The 11,347-nt window shown below is 43.5% G+C and overlaps 1 protein-coding gene across 2 annotated transcripts in view; it reads left to right on the plus strand.

The window, feature by feature from the left end:
• Window positions 1-11,347, plus strand: part of CUNH11orf65 (chromosome unknown C11orf65 homolog) — a 49,814-nt gene that overhangs the window by 20,713 nt on the left and 17,754 nt on the right. For both annotated transcript variants that reach the window (XM_023709558.1, XM_023709557.1), the window contains exon 7: window positions 7,679-7,849. In XM_023709558.1, coding sequence (XP_023565326.1) covers window positions 7,679-7,849 — 171 coding nt within the window. The remainder of the gene's footprint in view (window positions 1-7,678; window positions 7,850-11,347) is intronic.

The raw sequence follows: 11,347 nt of genomic DNA on the forward strand, positions 1-11,347 counted from the left end.
AAACGTGAGCTTAGTAGCTTCCTTTGTCAAAATGGCAGTGGTGGCTATGGCTCGCAGGCAGTTTGGCCAACCTGTTGCAGTGGGGTCTAGTCTCTTAGACAGGTATGCTATAGGTCTTTTCCAGGGCCCCAAGCATTGAGTTAGGACCCCTTTAGCAACGCCTTTGCTTTCATGTACATGGAGCTGGAATGGTTTTGTCAGATCAGGCAGAGCCAAGGCAGGAGCCAAAACAAGGACTTTCTTTAGAGCCTCAAAAGCCTCTTGTTCAGATTTTCCCCAAGGGAGTTTTTCTTTTTGGTCCCCACCAGTACTGGCATACAGAGGCTGGGCAATTTCAGCAAATCCTATGATCCAAAGCCTGCAATATCCAAGGAGCCCCAGAAATTCTCTTACCTGTCGTTTGGTGGTAGGGACAGGGATTTTTAATATAGCTTCAATCCATTTATTAGACAGAGTTTGTTGTCCTTCCTGCAGTCTATAGCCCAAATATGTTACTTGAGATAAGCAAAGCTGAGCCTTTTTGGCAGAGACTCTGTAGCCCATTTTATCTAATTCTCACAGCAGGTCCTCAGTTGCCTCTCTACACAAGTCATAGGTGTTAGAGGCCAACAATATGTCATCAATGTATTGTAACACAGTTACTTGGGGATGTTCTCCCCAAAAATTTAGCAAGTCTCTGCTCAGTGCCTCATCAAACAGGGTTGGTGAGTTTTTATAGCCCTGAGGTAATCTGGTCCAGGTTAATTGGCCATTTTCTCCCATCTGGGGGTCCACCCATTTAAAAGCAAAAATGGATTGACTTACTGGGGCCAATGGGATCATGAAGAAAGCATCCTTCAAGTCCAGGACTGTGTAGAAGACTCAGTCCGGGGACAGCAGACTCAGAAGTGTATACGGGTTGGGCACCGTGGAATGGATAGTTTCCACTCTACGGTTTACTTCCCGTAAATCCTGGACTGGTCTGTAGTCTGTGGTTCCAGGCTTCTGGACTGGCAACAGGGGTGTGTTCCAAGCAGACTTACAGGGAACCAGAATGCCCTCCTTTTTGAAACTCTGTATATGGACACTTATCCCTAACCTGGCCTGTAGGTTCAAGGGGTATTGGCGGACATGAACAGGAGATGCCCAGGTAAAAGAGAGATGACTACTGGTGGCTGATGGGCAGCCAGACCAGGGACGTTATTTTCAGCCCATACCCCAGGTATTTTAGATGTCCATTTTACAAGCAAGTCAGAGGAGATTTCTTTGGGTTCCTTACCTGCCAGCAACAAATGTTCTTCAGTCAAAGGGCAGGTGTATAGAATGGCAGAAGGTAAAGGATTTTCTTCCCCAAGGGAAATCTCTATAGAGTTTTCCAGGAAGGAGATTTGCACTTGTAATTTATGGAGTAAGTCATGACCAATCAAGGGGTATGGGCATTCTGGTATAACTAGGAAAGAGTGAGTCATCTGTTTTGCTCCCAGGTTTCCTATATGGGCCTGGGTCCAAGGGTATGACTTAGTCCTTCCAGTGGCTCCTTGTATACGTGTCCTGTTCTCTTTGGGAGATTCTGGCCAGGGCTTAAACCAGAATGCTGATAGGAAGCCTGACTGTAAAGACCAGGCTGGGGAGGTTTCTACTGGGAAGGACAGCATTGGTTGTTGGACTGTGGATGATTTGTGTTATGGGTTGGCAGAAGGCTTATCTGCATTTTGCTCCTGTCCAGAGACTTTGCCTGAGACTGAGATTAAGCATAGTGGACTAGTTAATCTTGAAAAAGAAATTTCAAAGCAGCCAAATATTGGGGCAATGGTGTGGTTGTTGTTGGGTGCTTTTAGCCAGATTTAAAGAATGAATACCAAAAGCCCAAAAGGATGATTTAAAATGTTGTGAGTTTGGCCAGAAAGGAAGCACCAGGATGGCTGTGGACTGTGAAGACAAAGCTGAGAGGATCTCTATTGCTGAGAAGGAACAAGAGAGTAGAAAAGATGTCCTGAGGGCATCACAGGAGGTGGCAGGTTCTTGCCTTTTGCAGCCTCAGAATCACAAGGGTGAAGAACTTTGCTTTGAGAAAAAAGCCAAAGAGGCCCATGTTCCAGAATGGAGGCAGCAGCCAAACCAGGTTCCAGAATGGAGGTGGCAGCCACACCAGATTGCAGAATGGCGCCGGCAGAGAGAATTTGTTTCTCAGAATCAGGGTCAGAGTGCTCAGCGATGCAGGCACTCGACCCCTACAGCCAAGAGAGAGGAAACCCTGGCTACTGCTCCAGCTGGCAGCAGCCCTTGGCATCATCCACGTGGCTTTGGTTGTAGGCACATGCAGAATACAGGCATTCTGAGGTTCAGAAGGCTTCCACCCAGACTTCAGAAGAAGGCCCAGGAGGTCAGGCAGTGTGCCCAAGAGGGCAGTGTGTGAAGCTGTGAATGAGAAGCCTACTCAGTGGAAACCTCAGAAGTTTGAAAAAGCCAGGAATGTGAATGGTCTAAGAAAAGCTGCAAAAAGGGAGCAAAGCAGGCCTGAGAGAAAAGCCAGAGGAGCTAGCCACAGAAATGCCATAGGAGTGGAGCCATGTAAGACTTTTGAAGCTCACAGCTCATTACAGGGTGCTCTGGATGGTCCACAGAGAACTGCAGGACTTCACATTTGTCCTTCTGGACCTTGGACTTGTTTTGGTCGCTATTGTTTGTATCCTGCTGTGTATCCCTTTTGGAATGGCAATGCTTATCTTGTGCCTTTGAATGTTGGAAGAGTTTAACTTTTCATTTGTAGAGGGGCTCACAGCTAAGAGTTTGCCTTAGATCTTGGAAGCTTGAGACTTGGACTTTTCAGTGTTGCTGAAACTGGTAGGAACTTTGGCAACTCTTAGAGATGGACTAAAATGTCTTTTGCATAAACGGTTGTGCATGAGTCTTTGGAGGGCCAGGGGTAGCATGTCATGGTTCTAATGTAATGCAATGTTCAATTTGTAAAATGTTAAGTATGTCTGTGTACCTGGAAATTGGCTTAAAAAAGTATATGTCTAGTTGCCAAGTTGACAAGGGGTGGATTGTGTTAGTTGATACATTGTGTCAACTTGGCTGAATCAGCTCTGGCAGCGGGAGCCTCACCCTGGAGGTAGGCAGGGTCCAGGAACTGAGAAAGGCTTCCTGCCACCCTGCCTGACTTCCTGCCTCCTGACACCCCACCCTGCTTCTGTGGAGAAGCGTCAGTCTTTGGAGGAGCTTGATCTTGGCAGCTGCACCACTTTGGAGGAGCTCCACTTTGGAGGCGCTCCGATCTTCACTGTGGATCGCTGGTCTTTGCAGTCAGTGTAGAAGGGAGAGGCTTGATGGATGCCACAGCTGCTGCTCCTCCTCTGCTCTTCATTGTTTTGTGCTACATGAACTGCTGTCATTTGCCTTGGAGCCAGCAGAATATGGACTAAACCCTCCAGCAACTGTGAGCTAAATAAACCTTTCCTTCCTTCATTTTGAGTGTCAGGTATTTGTCCTAGCAATGAGTAAAAAGTAACTAAGACAGGCTTTTTCAAATTTTATTTTAGTGATATATTCATGGGTGTGTATATTTGTAGACCTTCAAATTGCACAAATATATGGTTTATTATACAGAAGTTATAGCTTATACTTGTAAAAAAATTTTAAAATGTAGAGGCAGACAAGCAGAGGATCTTCAAGGCAGCTTTGAAGTAGTTCTGTGTCTCTTGTAGTTGCAGGTGAGTTAAGGGCAGCCCAGCTCCCAGGGCACGGAGCTATGAGGCCTTCAGCGCATCCAAGGACTCGACCCTGCCAGGTTTCCCACATTCGAACAGGGGCTCGTGAAGAAACAGGAGAATCCTGAGGCTTGGGAGGAGTCCTTTCAGAAGGCAAGGCTAGGCATAAGCCTCCACTGTCCGTTGGTAGTGGAGGAAATTTTTGCCAATCCTTTTAAGGAAAGCAGCAGCCCACTCCTGCATACAGTGCTTTCCGTCACCACAGTGCTGTGCCATGTAAGCTCCTGCTGATTCTCCTCAGTATTCCCCTATATCTCCCTTGTGGCCTCCAGCTTACAATGAGAGTTGTAGCTCAGGACGGCCCAGACAAGGAGGTACAAGGACTAGTCTAACTACATATAGCTTATAAATCAAGAGTTATAAGAACTTACCACTGTATTATGAGGAGCCTGAATCTAAGTTTCTTAAATAAAGCGTTGCCTTCCACTAGTTGTTTCCCTGGGAGGCCCCAGAGTATACCATGTTCATCAAGCTATTAAGAAATGAGTTGTGGAGTAGAATGGAAGAATTCTTGCAAAGTCCGTCCTTTATTGTATGGAGAAGATGGGACACAAAGCTGTTATGGAACTGGTTCCTTCAGCTCAAGGGTCCCCAAGCCCCAGGCAATGAATCAGGACCAGAAGCAGTTGGAGGCCAGCAAGGACAGGGCTACACAGCCAGAAACAAGTGGTGAGCTGTACATACAGCTACTCCTCACTGCTCACATCACTGCCTGAGCCCCACTACCGGTCAGGTCAGCAGTGGCACCAGATTCTCCTAGGAGCATGAACCCCACTGCAAACTGCATGTGCAAGGGATCTGTACTGTGCAGTCATTTGGGGAATCTAATGCCTGATGATCAGAGGCAGAGCCGAGGCATTAATGCTAATTCCAGGGAGTATAATCATCACGTATTGTAAATGCACATTAATAAAAACAGAAACCTCCTCCATAGGCTACAGAAAAATCATCTTCTGAGAAACCAGTCTCTAATACCCAAAAGGTTGGGGACTGCAGCTTCAGATGATTGGGAATAATGCAACAGAGGGACACAGGTGACATAGACATAATTGCAGCTAGGCCTCCAGATGTGATGTCTTTAACAGAGCAAATCAGAGCAGGCCTTGGTGCTAAGTTTGCCATTGCTGACCTGAATTTTTTTTTTCTTCCTCTAAATCACTAAGTGAAAAGCAGTTTTCATTTGCATGGAAAGAACAGAATGAATCTTTATCTCTTACACTCAGAACAGTATCACTTTTTCTGCTCTCATGCCTAAGAGCTTGCATATTTTCATTCATACAGAACTTCATACCTGTCTATCCTGTTGATGACCTTACTGTACCACCTGGGCGCAAGGAACAGAAAATAAGCTCCCTCAGTAGCAGAGTGGGACAGATATGCACTAGAAAAGAACAGTACATTTTGCAAAAAGTTAGTGTGGAACCTATCTTAAGCCTACAGACGTTTTGAGATATCTTTTCTAAATTGAATCAAGTAGCTGTCATACCTTGTATCATCTTCCTTGAAGAGGGGAAACACTCCATCACATTCCCTCCAGTACTGAGGCTGAACCAAACGCTCTCCCTCCTGTCTTGTAATTTTTCATTTTGAGTCAGTCTCACTAAGTCACTAAATCTGGGCTCAAAACCATTTATTAGTAAAGTCACTAGATTGCACTGGTACACAGAGCAAGAAAGAACTCTATAGCATGGGGTCAAGCTGCCTGTCGCTGGGGCTTTATGGCTTAGCAGCCCCAACTCCCTGGAGAGGTCTGTAGCATACCATGGAATACTATATGGAACCTCAAGAAAGTCCAAGAAGGAGAATCATGTCAAAGACCTCTAGGGTTTTAGAATAAGGTGATACTTTTCTTGAACCGAAAGCTAGTCTCTATTAGAAAGCCAGATGCAGGCGTGCCACTGGGTCCTAGCAAAAAGCCAGTGTTTGACAATAGGATATTAAATGCTTTGTGACCGTGAACTGACCTCACTCTGTCTGATCCATTGAACCATAAAGATGAGTATATATAACATTGTTTTTGTATAAAAATTTTTGAGAATGGGTCTGATAAAATATAGAAGACCCAAGTAAACTCATGAGCAGGGGACTCATATCCCTTCAACTATGACTGATGCTAAGATACCTCTGTGTCGTCTTCATGCTTTGGCCTCACAGGAAGTTGCTATGTCAAGTTAATAGAAGTAAAGCATATCACACCTAATTACTGTGGATCTGTACAGGATGCTGGCACATCCCCAAATGGATATCCTCCAGTTGGCCCCACCAATGCTCCAAGGATCCTCTCATTGGGCACTACTGCCTTTGATTTTCAACTGCATGTAGAAGGGGAAATAGCCTGATGTATGGAAATCACTGACTGTGAGCAGTAGCTAATAGCTAATCAGTGGATTAGCATCTGGCTTGTTTGGAGGTTCTAGCAGGGGAGTGAGGCTGCTCATAGACCCCTGACCGAGGAACAGTCCTCTATTGGGAGTGGTTATCCTCTTCCACCAAGAGCGCAGCTTCAGGAGGGACAAACCTGGATCACTGAGGGAGAAAGGGGACACCTGCCTAGCCAGCTGAATCAACCCTGGCAATTGATGGGGTGACATATGTCACAGCCAGGTGGCCCTCATATCCCAGCATTTGGAACAAATAAAATTGAAAAACTGGTGACTAGTTTAGGAAGAATTACATTCAAAATAGACACAAATGCTATATTCACAGGGTCCCCTGTGAATGCCCTCTGAGGAGGCTTAGATGAAACAGACAGTTCTCAATAACTAGACAGACTTAGTTGGCAGTGAGCCTGTGGTATATACCTCTTCAGTGAGCTCCAGTTTCCTGCCAGGTGTTTCAGGGCAAAGTGAGAAGAGCAAGAGACAAAATAGCAGTGCGGCTGAGATTTGGGATGACCAGTTGTTCACAGGGAAAGAGAGGCCACCAGGAAGCCAAACCTTGGTATCTATACGTCACACTCACTTGGAGGGAAATGGCAGCTGGGTGCACTGGGCAAGTGGCAAGGCAGGCAAGGCTTAAGTGAGAGAGAACAGGGATTTCTTATGAAAGGGACAGGAAGAACCAGAACTAGGTTATGGTTAATGTATAGAGTTTTGTAGCTGATTCTGGGAAGAATCGGACTCCTCTGGAGTCACACAGGCCTCAGGGAACCTCGCTTCATAACTTCTGTCATGAAAACACATATACAGCCTCAGTCAGACTCATTAATTAAGGCAAGCCAACTTAGGGAGGTCACCTCCATATAGCCTGCCCTGCTCACCTGTAAGCACACTCACCCCAGGGTCTGGGGAGGGGGCGGTGTGGTGGTCCTCCACACCTCTACACTGCTGGGAGGAATGTAAACTAGTAAGCCACCGTGGAAATCAGCATGGAGTTTCCTCCAGAAACTAAAAATAGAGCTATCATTTGATCCAGCCATACCATTCCTACGTATAGACCAGTAGGAAGTCATTCTGTAGGGCTACCCACATTACTGCGGCACAATTCACAATAGCTATGATGTGGTACCAGCCCAGGTGTCTATCCAGATGAATGGGTAAAAAAGTGGTGTAGATACACAATAGAGTGGGCCAATGGAAGGAGCTGGGGATCACATGGGAAGCAAAAGGAGCCAGACACAAACAACTACTGTATGTGCTCTTTAATATGTGGATAGTAATAATGTTTGAACATTAATTGTGGCATTAATAAAAAAATTAAAAATGCAACTTAAGGGCAGGTGATTTCTTAGAAGGTTTTCTGGTTAATGTAGTCACTTTACCTCTCCCCCTCCAGTATTCCTTCACATGGTTCTTAGTTTAGGTACATCTGAGTTATAAGATGAAAACTTAACAGTGCAGTTTCAATCCAGAAATGGTAATAGTATTTATCAAATACATGTACTTGTAATCACCCATTGAAAGGGTTTCCGTCTCTTCCCTTCCATTTAGGTACTACGCAGGCAGCCTAGAGGCCAAGTCCACTCACTATGAAACTGTAGGTTTAATTCATACAGCAACAAAGGGGCTCATAAGAGCCATGGAAGAAGGTGGGATAGATTCCGTGATGGAATGGGAAGTGGATGAAGTGCTGAACTGGACAAACACCCTCAACTTTGATGAGTAAGTACTTGTTGCTCTACTTGAGGAATAAAGGCAATTAATATTTTTTTCTCTAATGTTCTATGTTGAATTTTAGGGCCACAAACATAATCTTCAAAAGAAAGATCTATCTAAATAGAAAAAAAATTAGGAATTAAAAAACAATGGTCCAAAAACAGAAAAATTATAATTAGTTGTTTTTTATTCTCAGAGTTTTACTTTATTTTTCTTTTAGTTTTTTGAGATGGGGTCTTACTTTGTAGTTCAGAATGGCCTTGAACTTTACATCATCCAGGCTGGACTTGAACTTGCAGGGATCCTCATGCCTCAGCCTCCCAAGTGCTGGGATTACAGGCATGTGCCACCATGCCTGGTTTCAGATTTTATTCTTATGCCCAGTGTAACTGTGCTTTGTTCTTTATGTAGAATTTAGTAGCAGGCCAAAAAACATGGAATTAATTATACAAAAAATCTCCTCCATCCATATTGTCCCATCTTTCTGTGAGATATTAAAATATTATCAGAATTTTATATAGTGAAAATTTTAAAATATTTAGTATAATTAGGAAATACAAATCAAAATCACAAGATACCACTTCATGTCTTCTTGCAAGATTATAATTAAAATACAAATGAAATAATGTAAGAGTCTGGAAAAATTGGAACACATACTTTGCTAATAGGTATATGCAGTGCTGTAGTAGCCACTTTGGAAAACACTCTGACAGTTTTCCAAAAGCTTAAACACAGAGTTTTCATATGAGAAGGATTCCACCTCCCCACCCCACACCCCCACCCCCACTCCCAGCCTGCCTTAAGGGCAGGTCTGGTAAGGCAGATCGAAGTGGGGTTCAAACTGCAGTATCCTGCACCTGACTGTATTTGCATGAGCAGGTGCTTAAACAACTGAGCTAACTGGCAGGTCCCCCAGAGTTTTCATATGATCTAGCACTTACACATAAGAAAGAAAAATACATGTCTACACAAAAATCTTCACATGACTGTTCATCAAAACATTGTTTTAAGGGGCCAGGAAGATAGCTCAGTAGAATAAGCGCTTGCCTGGCAAGTGCAAGGGCCTGAGCTCAATCCCCGGTTCTGCAAAAAACAAACAAAAAAAGAAAAAGAAAACATTATTTTATAATAACCACCAAATAGAAACAACTCAAATATCTTTCAACTGATGAATGGATAATGTGATACCTAGTTGACAACAAAAATAGTATTTATACATAAGATTGATGAAACTGCTAGGTGAAAGAAGCAATTACAAAGAACCATATATCGTCTGATCTGTGACATGTCCAAAATAAGCAGGTTACCAGAGAGAGAAAGGCGATTAGTAGTGGCTACCTAACACTAAGAAATTGTGGGAATATGGAGGTGATGGTTAAAGCAGCATCACATGGTAGAGCATTTCTGTAATTCCAACACTCAGGAGCCTGAGACAGGAAGACTGCCGAGTTCAAGGCCAGCCTAGGCTACATAGTGAGTTCAAAGCCAGCCTGAACTAGCAAGACCTTGTGGTGATGGACACAAAATTCTGTGAATATACAAAAAAATCCATTGAACTGAACATTTTAAATGGATATATATTTTTTAATGAAGATAGTTCAAATAAAGAAAATGACAGACGTTAGAAAGTGGAAGAAGTTAGAAGATAGGAGAAAGAAAATAGAGAAAAAAAGAAAATAAAAAAAAAATCATGGTCATTGAACAACAGGACATGAAAAATCCCACAGGAAGTAGAGAAAATGATGAGAAAAAGATGAAGCAAAGAAAGGATTAAAAAGAAAGGATATACTGCAGTTACACACCACATAACATTTTGGTCAATGACTGACCATGTGCTGGATGGTAGTCCAGAAGATTCTAGTGGAGCTATCACCTAGCAGTATTGTTGCCATTATACTGCAGTGTTTCTCTCACCTCTTTGTGGTTTCTTCCTACATCGCCAGCGGTATCTTTGTATTATAGTGGGATAAATGTATCTCCCCTGATATAGTAAGAGTAAGTAAAATTTTCTTTTTCCTCTTTTTATTGTATTTTGCAGGGAATCATAATTGTATTTATTTTGGAGGACTGGGATGTGGATGTAGCATTATCTTGATAATTTTCAGTCTCTTTATTCCTCTCCCGTCCTGTGTCTTCTCCCCTCTCTCTGATCTTCTTTTTCTATCTCTAATAAATCTGCCTTCTTGTTTCCTACCATCTCTTCTTTATTCCTTATTTATTTCTATTTTGGGTTTCTCACACAAGGGAAACCATATGATGTTTAACTTTCTGTCTGCCTTATTTCACTTAATACTGTGGTCTCAAGTCCCAGCCATTTTCCCGCATGGTATGATTTTCTTTATGTCTGAATGACACTCCAGTGTATATTCACTATTTTCTTTTTTTGCATTAATTCTCATAATTCACCTTTCTCAGTATATCAAACCCATTATAATATTCACTGGCAGGCAGTACAGAATATTACTGAGATACATAGGATCACATTTGTATTGTTTGTGTCCCACTGTACTAAAGCATATCTCTCTTGAGTCTAGGCGCATCTCAAGTATCCAGTACTTATGTGTGCCTCCTTTACTGAATGAAGTGCGCAGGCCTGGGATCTTTTTTGTTGTTGTCCTGGTAATTTTATAAATAATTTAGCATCTTGCAATACATCTCTGCTTATATCAGTCAGCTTTCCTGTTGCTGGATGCAGCACCCAATACTCACAGTTTAAAAGATGAGGGGGTTTAATTTGGTCCACAGTTTCAGAGGACTCAGTCCCATGGTCACCTGGCTTCAAGGCAGAATCAACAGGTTGGGAGGGGCCTGGGGGGAGCAGAGATGCTGAGTTCACAGTGGAGGGAAACAGAGCAGGGTGAAGCCCCAGAGAGGAAGGGGTGAGGGTTTGGATATGGTGCCCCAGATTGCAACTCTGCGACCACAGAAATGCACTGTGAAGTGGGCTTGCTAATCCTGTGGTGTTGCTCAATGCAGTCAAGTTAACACAGTTAAGATTGGCTGTTACACCGCTTCCACTTGTGCCCTGTGTTATCTTCAGTTGAACGCTGGCGACACACGAGTATCAACAGAAATGTTTTGGACGAATCAAATTTAGCAGAGTTGGTCTGAGCTAGGAATGATTCATGAGTCTGGCAGCACCGAGCACCAGAGGGGGTTTCGAGAACTCTGCCCAGCAGTGTTACTAGTAGCATTTGTAGACATACAGAAGCCAAGCAGAGAAAGCACTAGACTGGCAGTGGGCACAGTGTGCTTTGTTGCTGCTGGTGACTGATTGAAGCCTGGATGCTGTGACTGGCTGCTCTCCTCCTAGTTAATTTGATTTGCTTACATACTAAATGGGGCTGCAGTTCCCAATTTAGGAATTCAAGGTACAGAACCAGCCATAGGCTGATAACATCCTGCTCAGCAATAATCAGATGAGGATTACATATATAGTAAACTCAACAGGAAGAGAGCCATACCTGGACACACTTGCATGAGCTGCACACCAAGAACCCTTTA

The sequence above is a fragment of the Octodon degus genome, unplaced genomic scaffold (genome assembly GCF_000260255.1).
Source record: "Octodon degus isolate 3935 unplaced genomic scaffold, OctDeg1.0 scaffold00012, whole genome shotgun sequence".
NCBI lineage: Eukaryota > Metazoa > Chordata > Mammalia > Rodentia > Octodontidae > Octodon > Octodon degus.